General features: G+C 33.6%; 1 protein-coding gene across 1 annotated transcript in view; it reads left to right on the forward strand.

Moving 5' to 3' along the window:
• Positions 1 to 17,699, forward strand: part of ADAMTS20 (ADAM metallopeptidase with thrombospondin type 1 motif 20) — a 197,356-nt gene that overhangs the window by 45,439 nt on the left and 134,218 nt on the right. Inside the window, exons 4-7 of the mRNA XM_055358826.1 lie at positions 3,688 to 3,947; positions 12,849 to 12,932; positions 13,473 to 13,597; positions 15,323 to 15,363. Of these exons, the coding sequence (XP_055214801.1) occupies positions 3,688 to 3,947; positions 12,849 to 12,932; positions 13,473 to 13,597; positions 15,323 to 15,363 (510 nt within the window). The remainder of the gene's footprint in view (positions 1 to 3,687; positions 3,948 to 12,848; positions 12,933 to 13,472; positions 13,598 to 15,322; positions 15,364 to 17,699) is intronic.

A 17,699-nucleotide genomic window follows, 5' to 3' on the forward strand; every position in this document is an offset into this window, starting at 1 on the left:
CAAGCTGGAGTGCAGTGGTATATCATAGCTCACTGTAGCTTCAAACTTGGAGGCTCAAGTGATCCTCCCACCTCAGCCTCCAGAGTGGCTGGAACTACAGGTGCATGCCACCACGTATGCCTTCCTTCCTTTTATATACTGAATAATATTTCATTGTATGTGTATACTACATTTTGTTTATTCATTCCTTTGTCAATGGACATTTGGGTTGCTTCTACTTCTTAGCTATTGTAAATAATACTGCAATGAACCTGGGTGTACAAATAGCTCTTCAAGACCCTGCTTTCATTGTTTTTGGATATTTACCCCAGTAGGATTGCTGGATCATATGGTAGTTCTATTTTTATTTCTTAAGGAACATCCATATTGTTTTCCGTAGTGGTTATACCATTTTACAACACTACCGACAGTGCATAAGGTTTCCAATTTCTCCACATACTTGTCAACATTTGTTATTCTCTCTTTCTCTCTGTTTGTGTGTGTGTGTTTAATAGTAGCCATTCTTATGAGTGTGAAGTGATATTGTGGTTTTGATTTGCATTTCTTTAATGATTAATTGTACTGAGCATCTTTTCATATGTGTGTTGATAATTTGTATAATATATTTGGGAAAGTGTTTATGCAAGTCTTTACTCATTTTTAATCAGGTTGTTTGTTTTCCTGTTGTTGAGTTGTAGGAATTTTTTTATATTCTAGATATTAATTCCTTATCAGATATATAGTTTGTAAATATTTTCTCCTAATCCATAGGCTGCTTTTTTGCTTTGTCGATTGTGTCCTTTGAACAATAATTTTTTAAGTTTGATGTGGTCCCATTTGTCTATTTTTGCTTTTGTTGCCTGTGCTTTTGATGCCATATCCAATAAATCACTGCCAAATCCAATGTTATGAAACACTTTCTCTATGTTTTCTTCCAGGAGTTTTAATATTTTGGGTCTTTTAGATTTGTAACTCATTTTGAGTTAGTCTTTCTATATTGAGTGGTCTTGGCACTTTTGTCAAAAATCATTTGATCATATACACAAGGGTTTATATCCGGGGTCTCCATTGCAGTTCATCAGTCTATATATTTGTTTTGCTATGAACTTATACCAATTTTCTTGTGAATGTATATTTTCCTTCTCTTAGATAAATACCTAGGGGTGGAACTGCAATGTCATAGGGTAGATGCATGTCTAATTTAAAATTTGCCAGATTGGTTTTCAAAGTGATTGTACCAGTAGTTATTATTGCTCTTTGTAATTTTAGTCATTCTGGTAGGTAGAATCATATTTTTTTTTGTCTCTTGGTTGAATTGGTATTGAAGCACCTAAAGATACCTGAAATTTTATCTTTACTATGTTGTTAATTTATTTTTTGCCTCTTTCAACTAGAGTGTAAGCTTTATGAGGTGCTATTTGCTCCTCAATACCTAAATGTTTCCTGATATGGATTAGACATGCAATATTTCCTTTAAATTAACAAATAAATCAAAGCATAAATATTTATCTTTTCCTTGATTGAGATTTCTATATATCAGGTATATCTGGGATCTCCTCTAGGGTCCAGTAATTGGTCATGGATATTTTAGTGGCCAAGTCACTTCAGGAGAAAATGGCAAGAAAAGGTTTTAGGACTGCACAATTTGTCAAATTTCCAGAATTTCCCACTGATATAAATTTTAAAACCTAGGAACATAACAATATTAAAAGCTAGATGTTTTTAGGAATTAGAAAAAGAAGTTCATAGACACTTTTCAAAAGAAGACATACAGGTAGCCAACAAACATATGAAGAAATGCCCAACATCACTAATCATTAGAGAAATGCACATCAGAACCATGATGAGATACCATCTCACATCAGTCAGAATGGCTATTACTAAAAAATAAAAAAAAATAGATGCTGATGAGGTTGTGGAGAAAGGGGAATGTTTACACACTGCTGGTGGGAGTGTAAATTAGCTCAGCCATTGTGGAAAGCAGTGTGGCAATTCCTCAAAGAACTAAAAACAGAATTGCCATTCATCCCAGCAACCCCATTATTGGGCATATACCCAAAGGAATATAAATTGTTCTATAAAGACACATGCATGCGTATGTTCACTGCAGCACTATTTAAAGTAACAAAGACATGGAACCAACCTAAATGCCCATCAGTGATAGACTAGATAAAGAAAATGGTGGTACATATATACTATGGAATATTATGTAGTCATAAAAAGAATAAGATCATGTTGTTTTCAACAACATGAATGGAGCTAGAGACCATTATCCTTAGCAAACTAACGCAGGAACAGAAAACCAAATACCGCATGTTCTCACTTGTATGTGGGAGCTAGATAACAAGAATACATAGACACACCAAGTAAAAGACACCTGGGCCTACTTGAGGGTGGATGGTGGGAGGAGGGAGAGGATCAGAAAAAAACAAATATGGGGTAACATGTTTAGTACCTGGGTAACGAAATAATCTGTGCACCAAACTCCCATGACACGAGTTTACCTGCAGAACAAACCTGCACATGTACACCTGAACCTAAAATAAAAATTAAATAGAAAAAAAAGAATAAGATGAATAAAATTTTTTATATTAATTAAAAAAAATTCATCTGTGGAAACTTAATGTCTAAAGTGTTCTTTCTTTCTCACAGCCATAGGATTACATTCGTACTTAAAATGAATTATTTTAATAATAATGAAATATGTTTTTATATTTATATCTAATTCTTATAATACAGCCATGTCTTGGTTGTTGATTATTTTGGTATTGATTATTTGGTTTGTAAACTATCCAGGACCTTTATTTCTTCTCACTTGACTCCTTTGGTCCGCTTTTCTATTGAAAATACCACCACCAAACAATTGGCAGAAAAATTAGCCAAGAAAAAAGGAAGAAGTAAAGAGGAAAGGAGAGGAACAAAATGAAGGGGAGAGAAATAGGACAAGCACCTGTGCAGCCTATGAATTTTTTTTCCATTAGGGCAATTAATTAAGATTTAAATGCACAGGCATAAATGTGTAAGTTTCTGTAAGTGTGTAGGACTTAAATGCATATTACTTCACTGTAATAATCTTTAATGTTCAGTTATTTTTCATGCAGTATTTATATATAAGCAAACATAATAAATCAGATATTTTATATAATCAAGTATTAAAAGATTTATAGGAACATTTGACTTTCTGGATTCAATAGATTCACCCACATATTGTTATTTTGCTTAATTTTCTGTTGTTCTTGGTGCTTTTCGCATGTAGTATAAATAAAGTTTGTTTTGTTCTATATTTTATGAAGTTTCACCCTGCAAAATGGTACTACTCTGTAATGAGATTAAATGTCATTGTTGACTTGACATTTACATGCTGAGAAAAACATAAGAAGTCCTGGATATTTTTATTTTCTACTTGGTAGTTAATAAATGCTTTTGAATCGTCATACCTTCCTTTTCAAATATGACTTAGATAAAATTTCTTGTTGGTAAAATCTAAGAAAATGTGAACTTTTGCAAACTTTTTATTACTATAAAAAGCAATCTTCATGATAATGCTGTACAATACTATTTTAAATAATAATTTCTCTTTGTTCTTTTATTTTCACGTTGGGAACAGATATGTAAGTATTAAATATTTTTGGGTGTTCTATTTTTTGCGATATTTTTCGTCACATCCAATTTAATGGCTCTGCATTATATTCTTTTTTTTTTCCCTAGAAAGTCAAATAAAGGAAACCAGTTTACCCTTTCATACCTACAGCAACATGAGTGAAGATCTTAATGTAATGAAAGAAAGAGTTTTAGGACACACATCAAAAAATGTACCATTGAAAGATGAAAGAAGTCAATTACATTCCAGGAAAAAACGTCTTATATCATATCCAAGATACATTGAAATTATGGTTACAGCTGATGCTAAAGTGGTTTCTGCTCATGGATCGAATTTGCAAAACTATATACTGACTCTAATGTCAATTGTAAGTAAATTTAATATGACTTTTATATTTCCTAAAATGTTTAGCTTAATGAAATTTTTTCATGTCGAATTAAATTTTTTTCCAAACTCTTTAGATGTAATTTTGTATCTAGGTTTAAGCCAAAAATAAGATTTCATTGAAGTTTAGTTTAGATAGAGTTATAGCAAGTATCCTATTCTGTTACTTGGACACCTTTCTAAAACATTTAAAAATCCCCAAAACCGCTTATAGAAAATGCTTGAATTATTCTTTACTTTCTCACATGAATGGCTTCTGCCCTCTAGTGACAGGACTATCCTAGTTGCATTGATCTTTTTGCTCTTTGAAACTGAATTTTAAAACCTTACCCTATTTCTGCACAGAGGGGAGAAGATACTATTTTTATTATGGCTATATTCTCCAAATCAGAAATTTGGATGCTTAATATTTTAAGTTATACATGTATTTATGGCGATAAAGGGATAGGTTATTACTAATGCAACAGTCCTAACAAATTTGGAATATAAGGTCACGATAACTCTAAGGGTCCTTGATCTGATGTTACTATCTTTGTCAAGCAGTGGTAGTGCTAGTACCCACAGAACTGAATTCTAGAGCTAGTGAAGGGTGTGTCAATCCTGTGTAAGTGGCATCACCCTTCATCCTTACGTGTGTGTGTGTGTGTGTGTGTGTGTGTGCGCGCGCGCGCGTATCCCCCTCCACCACCCTGGGACATTCCTGAATTAGGCCTGTTATTTTAGAGTAATCACTAAGGGTAGCCCTTTTCATGCTAGTTTAGTTGATGAATTACTGGCCAGGTGTGGTAGCTCACATTTGTAATCCCAGCACTTTGGGAGGCTGAGGCGGGAGGATCACCTGAGGTCAGAAGTTCAAGACCAGCCTAGCCAACATAGTGAAACGTCATCTCTACTAAAAATACAAAAAATTAGCCAGGCGTGGTGGTGAGTGCCTATAATCCCAGCTACTCGGGAGGCTGTGGCAGGAGAATCGCTTGAACCCGGGAGGCAGAGGTTGCAGTGAGCCGAGATCGTGCCATTGCACTCCAGCCTGTGCAACAAGAGTGAAACTATGACTCAAAAAAAAAAAAAAAAAAAAGAATTACATAGCCACCTATTTATAGATTCAGGGTATTTGGAACATATCTCATTGCTGGAAGTACTTCTATTCACATATAGGGAATTCAGGCCCACTTGGTTGAAAAGACTTAGCAAGGGCATATCTATAGGATATTGTAAATTTCCCTTAGCTAGATCCCAGTTCATTGTGACATGAAGATCATAAGAGACAATCATTTTTCTAAAATATGACATTTTACCTTAAATTCTTATTGTTATACCATAGTCTATGTTGCCTAAACACAGTATATGATACAGCGTGGGTACTCAATAAATAGTTACTGAAAGAATGAATGGAGACATGGTTAAAGTATTAATAAAAGTAATATTTTTTTCAGAATTCCAGTGCATTGTGATAAATAAAAACAAATATATAAAATGATTTTTTGAAATTGTGTAAAATTTACCCTTATTTTGTTTACTTCAATTGAATTTTTTAAATGACAACAGAAGTATAGATAGAAATTTATCCTAATTACTTTTTTTAAATTCTGAATTTGAAGTAAAATTACCTACATATATTACCTAGATGTATAATTATCTAAATGTTGGTATGGCAAACTCTAAATTATGAAGGGATTCTAATGAAAACTATGGTGTGGAGGATGTCAATTGATATGTACAAGATTGTATCAATTATATGGAACAATGGGATATACTTTGCAATAGAAAATGGTTAAAGGAGATGACATTCATTAAGAAAGTTGGGGCTCGGCGTAGTGGCTCACGCCTGTAATCGCACCACTTTGAGAGGCTGAGGCATGCAGATTACCTGAGGTCAGGAGTTCGAGACCAGTCTGGCCAACATAGTGAAACCATGTCTCTACTAAAAATACAAAAATTAGCCAGGCGTGGTGGCACATGCCTGTAATCCCAGCTACTTGGGAGGCTGAGGCTGGAGAATCGCTTGAGCCCAGGAGATGGAGGTTGCCAGTGAGCCGAGATCATGCCACTGCACTCCAGTCTGGCCGACAGACTGAGACTCTCTCTCTCAAAAAAAAAAAAAAAAAAGCAATAAGGAAAGAAAGTTGGGTGGGAGAGATACTGAAGGAAAATACTAGATTTGATAGATTTTAAAACATAGTAAATGACAGATAACTATTGTCAGTGCTTTGGGCATACTGACTAGAAGGAATAAAGGAATAAACACAGGACTAATTTTGGAATAGTTTCATGCATTCTTGGTGACATCACCACCCTCAGAAAGGTTTTGTTATCTATATTTTACATAAAAATCAGTATTGGCCAGGCGCCATGGCTCACGCCTGTAATCCCAGCACTTTGGGAGGCCAAGGTGGGTGGATCATGAGGTCAAGAGATAGAGACCATCCTGGCCAACATGGTGAAACCCTGTCTCTACTGAAAACACAAAAATTAGCTGGGCGTGGTGGCATGTGCCTATAATCCCAGCTACTCCGGAGGCTGAGGCAGGAGAATTGCTTGAACCTGGGAATCAGAGGTTGCCACTGGGAATCTCGGTTCCCAGCCGAGATCGTGCCACTGCACTGCAGCCTGGTGACAGAGCAAGACTCCATGTAAAAAAAAAAAAAAAAAATCAGTATCATCACTGTTAGAAGATATTGTGACATACTTTGAGATAACTAAAGTTCTCCATGGAAGGTTTAAAGCCAGAGTTAATTGAAGGGAATGGAGACAGACCTTTTGACTTCATGGAAAGCAAATCTGCATCTGAGATTGCTTGAAACAACAGACCAATGCATGTACTTATCATTTTCTGGATTTTTAGGCCTAGTAGAAAGAGGGCAGGTTTCTGTTGAAGACAGAATTTTTATAGACACAGTCATCTGGTTTGTGTTAAGCTTTTGTTCTTAGGGAGACAGATGCAGCAGAGTTGAGGAAAAGGTGTGCATTCCAAATATAAGTGGGGTAGGAGGAAAAATTAAGGAGGGTAAGTCTCTCTTTTGAGATACTTTGAGTTTTTGTATATGCTTTCTTTCTTCCTAAGAAGCCCAATTTCAGATGACTTCTAAGCTACCTGGGTTTAGTGCTTTTCTTCTCTCTCACTGAAAGAATGTTCAAATGAGGACATAGGAAAATTAGTAGACCCTATGGTTCTGTACATAAATTGTTGTTTTATTGGTTAAAAAACAGTGATCACAACTATATTTATGGTTGCAAAAATATTAAAGGTGAAAGGGAACTTAAGAGAAAGGGTGACAAACTCTCCCTGTTTTACCTGGAACTTGATCAGTTTTGGTCTTGAGTCTCATGTCCTTGGAAACCCTTCAGTCCTGAGCAAACTGGGACTGTTGATCACACTATGTAGCGATCAAATCCAGTCCAACTTGTTTTATTGCTACTTGTTAAGGCCATTTCAAAAACCGCTTTAAAGAGGTAAGAGAAATGCTATTTGCACATAAGTGTCCACAGATATTTCCAGTTTAGGAAGGAGCTGTTCAGGTTTTGCATACTTTTTCCAGTTTTTAGAAGGCACTAACTGCATTTATTCAAACATACACATGGATTATTGGTGATATTCTGTCATGGTAATTTAGGAAAAGGTCAAGACAATGTGACATAGGCTTGGTATATGATAAAGACAAGTTCAAAGTGATGAAAAAATAATTTTTGTCTGCTGAGCTCCAGATATAAAGGGGGAAATAGGGGAATGCTTTCAGGATTGAGCAAATGGATTATATACACAACTTGGATTATCTATCCTTACTCATCCTGCACAGAGTAAACAATTGTGCTGTCTTCTTAAACTTTTTCTTTGCTTTCAACAATTTAACGAAATACCTGAGTGCAGTGATATTGAAATAAAGAATGTGACTTAATTCACTTTTTAGTTGCACTTAATGTTGTTAGAATAGCCTAGAGACCCTTCTTACTTAAAGGTTTCTGGAATTAACATTAAAATTAGTGGGGAAGAACACACTTGTGATGTATAATATATCTAGTGAAATAGTGTTTGTGTTAAATGAGCAGAGATACTCAGCTGTTATTCTAAAACCTTTATTCATAGGGAATTTGGGTGACAACACCAGGTTAAAATGGCATATATATATGCATTATTAAGCTACTAAAATGTATGTAAACTAGAGCAGTTTTTTCTTCAGTATATTTATTTTGATACTCAATTTGTTATTTAATAGACCTTAAATATTTACTAAGTATTAAAGACTTCCACACTTCATTGTGTTTGTAAGGCTTTGACTCTATAATATTCATCCTGTTGCAGATTTAATAATGTAAATTTAAGGAGCATCATGTAATCCTCAAGAATTAACCCTTTCGTTAAAATATGGTTACTATTATTAGAGGCATATATCAACTAAAAACCCTCGTTTGCATTACATTGATTTTATACCATTACTTTTAATCTTGTTAGTTGCTTTTACTGACGTTATTAGGATGGGGAAGATTTTTAACTATATTAAAATAAAAACTAATGATATGCTTTCATACTTCAGGTATAACCATTTATATTACTTTTCGCTTCAATTTAGTGCTCTGCATATTCTTAATTATTTGCACATATTCGCTTTGTATGTATGTAGAATTTCATCATTTTCAATTTAAAAATGAAAAGATCTTTCCAAAGAAGTAAAGAGTAATGATCTTTGTAAACAAAATTTGTTTGTCAAAATCAGTTTTTTATAGATGACTTTGTACTTCTTAATGAAGGTGGCCTATGAGCATACCATATGTGAATGTTTGCTAAAGCTCTATCTAGAAATTATTTTCAAAATGGTTGGTAAGTTAATGGTGATAGCAATTTGTTTCATGCTTTGTATGAAGTATATTTTGCCTAGAATTTTCTTAAAGATTTCAACAATACAATTCATACCATTTCTTCTTCACCTTTCATTAAATATCCATGAAAGAATAATATTTACTATTTTATGAAACCTATAAACAAGTCAGAACTACTTAAGTGAAGGAAACTAACATTTAAGGAATAAAAGATTAAATACATTTTAAGTAGATCAATAAAAATTCGAATACATAGCACTCTAAAATGTAGTGATTAAGGTAATATATTGAAAATATTACAAGGCTTTTAGAATAGGATGATACGTTAGAAATCTGGTCTGGTGTTTCCTGAAGTGTAGTCTATGGAATGGAATATTAGTCCTGTGATACGCTCCATGGTGGGGGGGCTAAGGACTGTGGTCATATAGTTGCATGAAATGCTGTATATAATATCTCTGTCTCATAGATTTAATATATGTATATGTGTGTTAGCCTATTCAAGATTCCATGAAGATATCTAATTATTTTAGCTCATTTCTCAAACTGTGGAATGATTTTGTTCTTTAAAACAAATGTCTTTCACAACTCTTCCCAACAGCACCTGGTTAATATTAATCCAATATGCAAGGACATTGTGACCCAAGGGTACCCAGTGCCTCAACATGGATATTAAAGACATTAAGACAAAAAAAAAAATCGACTCATTTTCCAGGGTTGAACAACTAGCTTGTAGCTACTAATACAGCTGGAGCTAAAGACCAGGTCTGCTGACTGCCTAGGACTTCTCTGAGGCCACGGGCAAGTGACCATAACAGGACAATACCAGTGGCCGGGGGATGTGTTGCAGCAGGGTTTTGAAATGTCTTGAAATGTTTTGTACCAAGAACTAATTGGTTCAGAATGCTGAATAAAGATCAGATAAAGTAGTCAGTGCTCTAAAGCCAGACTGTACAGAATGAAAATTGGGTTCTGTTTGCTACCAGCTGCCTAACTTTCAGTGTCTTGGTTAACTTCTCTGTGTCTTACTGTTCTTATCTGTAAAATGGACACTATAATAGTTCCTATCTCACAAGATTTGTTGTGATAATTAATGAATTAATACATTTAAACTTGAACATATCTGGCACACAATAAACATTAAATAAATATTTTATGTATCATTTAATATTTACTCATTTATTATTTATAGCAAACATAGTATCCTATCATCAAGGCAATCTACTTTGGGGTGGTAGTTTTAGGAAGGAGAGAAGTGCATCGTACATACTGCTTCAAAAATTCTCTGAGTACCAAATGGGCCTTGTGGCTATTCATTGCTTGAATCACAAATTAGCTTTATTGAATAGAGTTGTTCAATAACATCACCTTTAAACATCTAAATATAGTTAAAGGTATACGTATATCCTATATGAGCACTTAAATTATAAAGGTCAGTAAAACAATAAGAGATACAATTAGAAAAAATGAGCATGATGACATCCTTAATTATTTAATGAAATATACTATTTTAGTGTAAAAGCAAAATATCACTTTCTTTGGGGGAAGTAAAAATTATTTAAATCAAACCATCTGTTTTTGTATCTTTTACCCCCAGAGGACTGTGAGTTAAGGGCAGAGATTATGCCTTGTTTGGCTCTGTATATTTAGTAAGCAACACAGGGTTTGATGGGCAATAGATATTCAGTAAGTACTAAAAGAGATAATAAAGCAATCATGCTTTTGGATACTTTGCTTCCAATTTAGACATACTGTGATAATTAACTTGAAACACATGTACTAGAACTAGCATTATGTATATCTGTATCTGTATTATGCCTTTTTTTCTGAAAAAGCTTTATAAGTAGCAATAAGAACAATAGCCACTGTGATTGATCCCTTTGATCCTGGCCCTAATCTAAGTACTATTTGCAGACCATCTCATTTAATCCTTATAGTAGCCTAGAAGTAGGTTTTATCAAATGGCTGTTAGAATTGGAACCTGTGTCTGTTTCCCTTAAATAACTATGTTTTATAGCCACTATCCACCTTGCATAACAATTGTTTGCATTATCTTTTCCTTAGTGTTACATTCAAGGATATTTTGCTGTAGTAATATATTTTAAATTATACTATCAGAATATTGGGAATTTTTTTCCAAATTCTAGCTTGCAGATTTGTCACTTTTAAATAAAGGTGCAGCATCTGTTTCCTTCCGAAACTGGAAATATTTTTGTGATTATATATTTTATAGCTGATATTATAACATCCAGATTTTCATTCATAGTCAAAATACTTGGGACAATGGATATAGTAGTTAGCCATGCAGACACCTCATAGTGCATATGCTCTTTTTTCTGTGGACTACTGGATATGCATATTATTCTGAGACACAGAAGTCTTCACAGCTGTTTTTCATTTATAGGGGAAAAAGAGCTTTTATAAATACCTTTGAGGTTCGTCTTTTACCTAGTAATTTGACTTAGAAAAGCATCCACTTTTAAACTCACAGGATCAAAGTAACTCCAAAATCATAATTACAGGTGTGCTTTTTTTTCTCCATGGTAGATGTATTTTAAAACATTGCCTGTAAAATGAATATATAAATTCAACTGTAAATTCACAGCTCCTATTTTAAAGTGAGAAATACTGCATTGCTAACAGACCTGCTTGAAATCACCAATCAGCTGACCATCCCAGTCTTAACTTACTGTCAACCCCACTGGGGCTACCTCCACTCTTGCCAAAACATGCTACCACCAGAGCCAAAGTCATCACTATAGGTACAGATGACAAACCTGTAAATATTTGAGGCTGCACAGCTATAACAGTAGTAAAGATGCTGGATTATGTATTTATGCTCATGCTGACCCTACAGTGTCAGCAGCTCTAAAGATGCTTTTGGCTCTAGTTCTGGTAGTAGTCCTTTTGGCACAAGAGACATTGGTAGCAGTCATGTTATATGTTGTGGTGAAGCAGCTTTGTCTGATAGAGTGAGGGCTCCGGTAGTGATACTTCTAACAAACTGTAAGCTCTATAAGGTCAGGGCCTTTGTCCTCTTATCTATATCTGCTTCTCTAGCCAACAAAGCAATGAGTAGATACTGAACATTTCTTTATTAAACAACTGAGGGAAGTAGCACACCCTGGAGCAATTGCTGCCTTGACTTAGGCAGTGGCCAACAAGAAGGTGATCTAGGGTTTAGAAGCAGTTTTCATTGCACAGGTAGCCCAGATCCAGAGTGGGATATGCCTCTAATTAAGTACCAGGCAGAGGCATTGGCCATGGAAGACACTCCTACTGCAGTGGCAACCTCTATAATGGCTACAAGAAGAGAATATGAATTAGCGAATGGGATGGCACTTTGATCATGAATCATAAATGAGCCCATGCAGAGCCCATTCAGAGTGCCTAACATTCTCCAATCCTGGAAAATTGAGGACCAGGTTGTGACTCATGACCTCTTCTAGGGCTGTTTATATGATTCTAGATGGATCTGCCTCTATGGATTCTGGTGATGCTAAACTTTAAAAATAATAACCATATTTGGAGTTGGAAATATGCAACTGTGGCTGAAAGATTAGGTGAACTATCAGAAAAGAATAGGTAAAACTTACATATTTTTATGGAATATTGTCATGTAAATTGTGGATTATGACACAGAATGAAGTGAATTTCTTGCTGAATCATCCATAACAGCAGTTCCAAACTCTAACATGTGTTCAGATCACTTGACATCTTGTTAAAGTGCAGACTCTGAATCATTAATCCAGGGTGGGGCCTGAGATTCTGTGTTTCATATCAGCTCTAGGTTATGTGGATGCTGCTGATCCATGGATCAGTCTCAGTAGCAAGGTTTAAGATACTCAAATTTTGAGAATCTTTAAGATGCCTGAGTCTCAATCCTGCAGATTCTGATTTATTTGGTAAGGGATGTGGTCTGAACATGAGGATTTGTTAAAGCACTCTAAGAGATTCCAAGATTCCTACGTGCATTGCAATTAGAGAATTGATACTCTGTGACTATTTCAACTTACTTTTGAGAAGAAGTATTCGTTTTAAACAACTAATCCTACATTTTTTTTACATGCAGGTTGCAACAATCTACAAAGATCCAAGTATTGGAAATCTGATACACATAGTAGTGGTAAAATTAGTTATGATTCACCGCGAGGAGGTAAGAAACAGGTCTAAAATTAGTAACCTTAGTTGTAGTAAGCTTTTAGAGACAATACATAGAGATTATGGAACTCTTATTAGAAATGAGATATTTTTAAAATTTTAAAAGACTTGATTTGAGAAGGAATGAGATTACCCTTATTTGTTGTGATGGAAATAAAATAGAATGACAACAGTGTTTAACTGAGTAAAGGAAGTAACAAAAGTGAATAAACAATTCAAAAATAAAATATTGAAAACCTTAGTATTCATTTTTATAATCCTAATGTCAGAGGATTTAGAATATAGTCGTTTTTAAAAGTTTTTTTCCTAAATATTGGATGGTTGTATTAAGAAGATCTAATTAGATTCAGTTTTGATCATAATGTTTTAGATATTGCTAAAATACATTATAGTTAATATATGAAGAAGAGATGCTGTCACTCCTTCATTCGCCTGTGAGAATGCTATTTGATAAATTGTGCAGATGCTGATAAACTTGGAAGGAAAAGAGGACATTAATATTTTGACATAGTATTGCATTGCTTATTTTGCATAGGAAGGACCAGTCATTAATTTTGATGGTGCTACCACATTAAAGAACTTTTGTTCATGGCAACAAACTCAGAATGAACTTGATGATGTTCACCCTTCCCACCATGACACTGCTGTTCTTATCACTAGGTATGGTTATAGAAATAACCCTTCCCATACAATCCTTTACTCTTCCCTCCTGCATGACTGATACTTCTTCTTAATTCTTTGTTAATAATACACACAAGTGTTCTATAAGAATTTGTATTACAAAAGAAACTATCGAATAAAAGCATTCTTCTATTCTTTCAAACCAGAATACTAGTTAGTTCTCTAGGAAATTAGCAATGTCAGGTTGCTGAGTAATGGTTTGATCTAAACAAAGCAATTTCCTTACGATATTAGTGACAGAATGAGAGAATTAAGAAATTAACATAGTTATGGAACTGAGAGCAGGTTTTGTTCATTCCCTTCTTGGTATTTCAGTTGCTTGGAAAGAAGAGCAACTTTGCTCATCTTTCGTTTGTCCAATTTTTGGACTCCCTTTCCTTTGAAAAATCTGTTTATCTGTTCCTCGTTTTGATGCTTAATGCCTGCCTTAATTACCAGGCTACCTTTGCTAGGGTTGTTCTCAAACCTAGTTATTTATATGAAAAACAGCTTCTGCTGTTATAAAATTATTATTCATTTTACAAGCAATGCTATACATTGTTAATTTACACCTTTCTTTCAGCAACAGTGATACTACCAGAATATATAAATCCTAGGTTGGATATTTGGTTGACTAACCAAAGAAATCCTTTATTTAGGCATCAAACTCAAAGAAATCTCAGCTTTCTAGAATCCTGAAATGAAAAACTTCAGCCAATGTAATATAGCTAACATGTAGTTCATGTACAGTTATGTGTTTCTTAATGACGGGGACACATTCCAAGAAATGCATCATTAGGCGATTTAGTCTTTATGCAAACATAATAGAGTGTACTTATGCAAACCTGGATGGTGTAGTCTACTACACACCAAGGCAATATGGTATAGCCTACTGGCCCTAGGCTACAAACCTGTACAGTATGTTACTGTACTGAATGCTACAGACATTTATAACACAATGGTAAACATTTGTGTATCTAAACCTATCTAAACATAGAAAAGGTATAGTATAAATATGGTATTATAATCTTATAGGACCGATGTCATATATGCAGTCCATTGTTGACTGAAACATGTTATGCAGTGCATGACTGTACTTTAATTTCTTTTCAAAACTAAAGTAGAATTGATTTAATTTTATACATAGTATTATGTTATATATAGTCCATGGTTCTTCCTTGGATTGTAGTTAAAAGCCAAGCAGGAGAGATTGGAGATAGCAGATTAAATATGGGAGGAAGAAAGGGCTATGAGAAAAAGGTGATAAGAAAGGAGACACAAGAACTGTCAAATTGAATGGCCATGGACTAAGTAATGCAGAAGCAAAAAAAATTTATCAACTTTGTAACATCTGAGAACACCATTATTTTGCATGAGAGAATGAAAACTGAAGCTGATGATGACATTGAATCATCATGAGGGTAAACTATATTACATATACTGTGTAAGTAAAAGCAGAGACATTAAAAATATGAAAGTTTTTCATTGAACTTGGTTAATGATTCAACTATTTACAACACTGATTTTATAGTACGTATTGCTTATTGATGTGGAAAAATGGTGCGTTACTCTAGGTTTAGACTTTTTGAGAGGTTAATGTGAACTAGATTTTAGAAGTTAGTTTGTGGTAGTAGTCATGTCATAGTTAAAGCTTATTTATTTTTATTTTGGCTTGTTGCAAAAATATTTTCCAAAAATGCTTCAAAATAAATCTTTTATTTTAAGGGAAGACATTTGTTCATCTAAAGAGAAATGTAACATGTTAGGTAAGTTATTTTGTCAATTAAGTTTAGCTTATGTAATTGTTTATTGAATTATTTACAATAATGTTTAGGCTATTTTCCATTTATTTTACATTTTAGTAATCTTGATTAATTATCTTGATAAATTATTACACTTGTCACTTGTTTCATTCTGCTGCTGTAAATTTTACAAAATGATAAGAACTAACATTTATTTGCAAATTACTAAATATCAAATGCTGTGCATGAGAAATAATACGTAATCACCTATATGCCAGTTTAAAGGGAAATAATAAAATGAATAGCCATGAATTCACCATTAGATTTAAGTTAGAACTTTGCCACTACTGTTGCTTGGTCTATGCTCAGTCATTTTCCATCACTCTACTTTTCCCTATGAGGTAGCCAATAGCATGAATTTTGTATTTACCAATTCCTTCTGTCTCTTGAAAAATAGTTTTATTACATATGTATGTTCCTAAACAAAAACTATTTGCTTTTATTACATATATATGTGTTCCTAAACAAAAATCACTTTTGCTTATTTTTAAATTCTGTAGTCAAAGTTCATGCATTTTCACTGTTATATATTTCATCTACAGTTTATATATCTATATCATATTAGTGTGTATTTGGGCTGATTCTACTTTTTTGTGTCATGAACTTCACTGGAAGAGCTAGGGTATATCCCTAGGATTAAGATGCCTGTGCCATTAAGTGAGCTAATATTCACATTTATAAGATATAACAAATTATTTTCTAAAGCGGTTATACCAATTTTTACATTTATCAATAAACATTCCTTTTGATTATATCTTTATAAATACTGGGTATCTTCAGATTTCTTTTTTTTAGTCTAAATGTGATATATTTTATTACCATTAGAATTTTCTTTTCACTGATTGCTAATGAATTCAAGCATCTTTTCATATATTTGTATTTCTTTTTCTGTAAGGAATGAAATCAATGAAAGAAACATTGCCCATATTTGTGGTGTGGTATTTGTTGCTTTCTTACTGCTTTTCAGGTATTCTTGATAACTTCCTGACACCAAATCCTTTGTGGTTTATACATATTACAAACATCTTTTAGCAGTTTGTTGGTTTGTTTTCATTCTTTTATGTGTGAAAATATAAAATGTAGCTGAATTTATAAACCTATTCTTTTAGAGTTAGCTTTTTTGTTTCTTCTTTAAGAAACCATTGTGTAACTCAAGGTCTAAACATATTATCCTGTTTTCTTGTAAATATTTTAAAATTTGTCCTTTAACATTTAAATCTCTAATCCATTGGGGTAATTTTTTTTGACATCATATTAGGTAGACATTTAGTTTTATTCCTTTAAAAAATTCAAATAAATATCCTCTATTAAAGAAAAAAAAGGAATATTATTAAGCACCAAAACTGTGTGCTGTTACATTGCATGTACAATAAGTGAAAGGTAATTGCAGTACTTGGTGTACTGGTACTTAACTCTGAAGTTATGTATAACAAATAGGAAACACAAAGCAATACAATGTAGTAATTACAATGTGGAAAAGTTGCACTAAAGAGCCAAAGGCAACAGTCAAAACAATTATTGGAGATTTCATAGTATTGCTATAAATGTTTGTTTAGTTTTTTCTTTATACTTTTAATACATTAGAATGTTAAGTATATTTAAGTATTGTAAATTTGCAAGAGTAGGCACTTACAATACACTATGCACATTGTTTATTTTACGTAATGGTGCTAAAGCAATCCTTATAAGCCAAGCACAATGTGCTGCTGTTTTGCTTCTACCTTTATAATATTGTACAAAGCTAGTAAATGGTGAATGCCAGTAAAATTTTCATTTAACCGGAAATGCTACAAAACATGTCAGTCTCCTTAGCTCGAATGGGTATTATTCATGCAAAATGATGTGTAGTCTTGAAGTTTTCATAAACTCATTATTTCACATTTGGCAAGACATGCGATACAGTGAGAAATTCAACAAGGCAGTGGAAATTCTATCAAAGAAGTTCGAAGTCACTGTGTGGGTTGCATCATCTACTCCCACAGATAAAGGGAAAATGCCACCTGTGATTATGGAGACTTCTTAAAACCAATATAATTAATATTTGGAAAAGCTGGAATAACTTGTCATACCCCTCGATGGTTAACCATATAACACATAAGTTAAAAAAAAGCCAAAAATTTTCCTTGTTAAACCTGAACTCTATAACCACATCCATACCTTTTGTTTTCATCTAAACATTACTTTTTAACATCTTTTCTTCCCTCGCTCAACTCCCCAAATTGAACCACTCTGAAAAATCAGTTGTACCTGATTTAAAAACAACAACACAAAAACAAAAAAACTCTTCTTCTAACCCTCAA

This window comes from Gorilla gorilla, chromosome 10, assembly GCF_029281585.2.
Source record: "Gorilla gorilla gorilla isolate KB3781 chromosome 10, NHGRI_mGorGor1-v2.1_pri, whole genome shotgun sequence".
NCBI classification, from domain to species: Eukaryota; Metazoa; Chordata; class Mammalia; order Primates; family Hominidae; genus Gorilla; species Gorilla gorilla.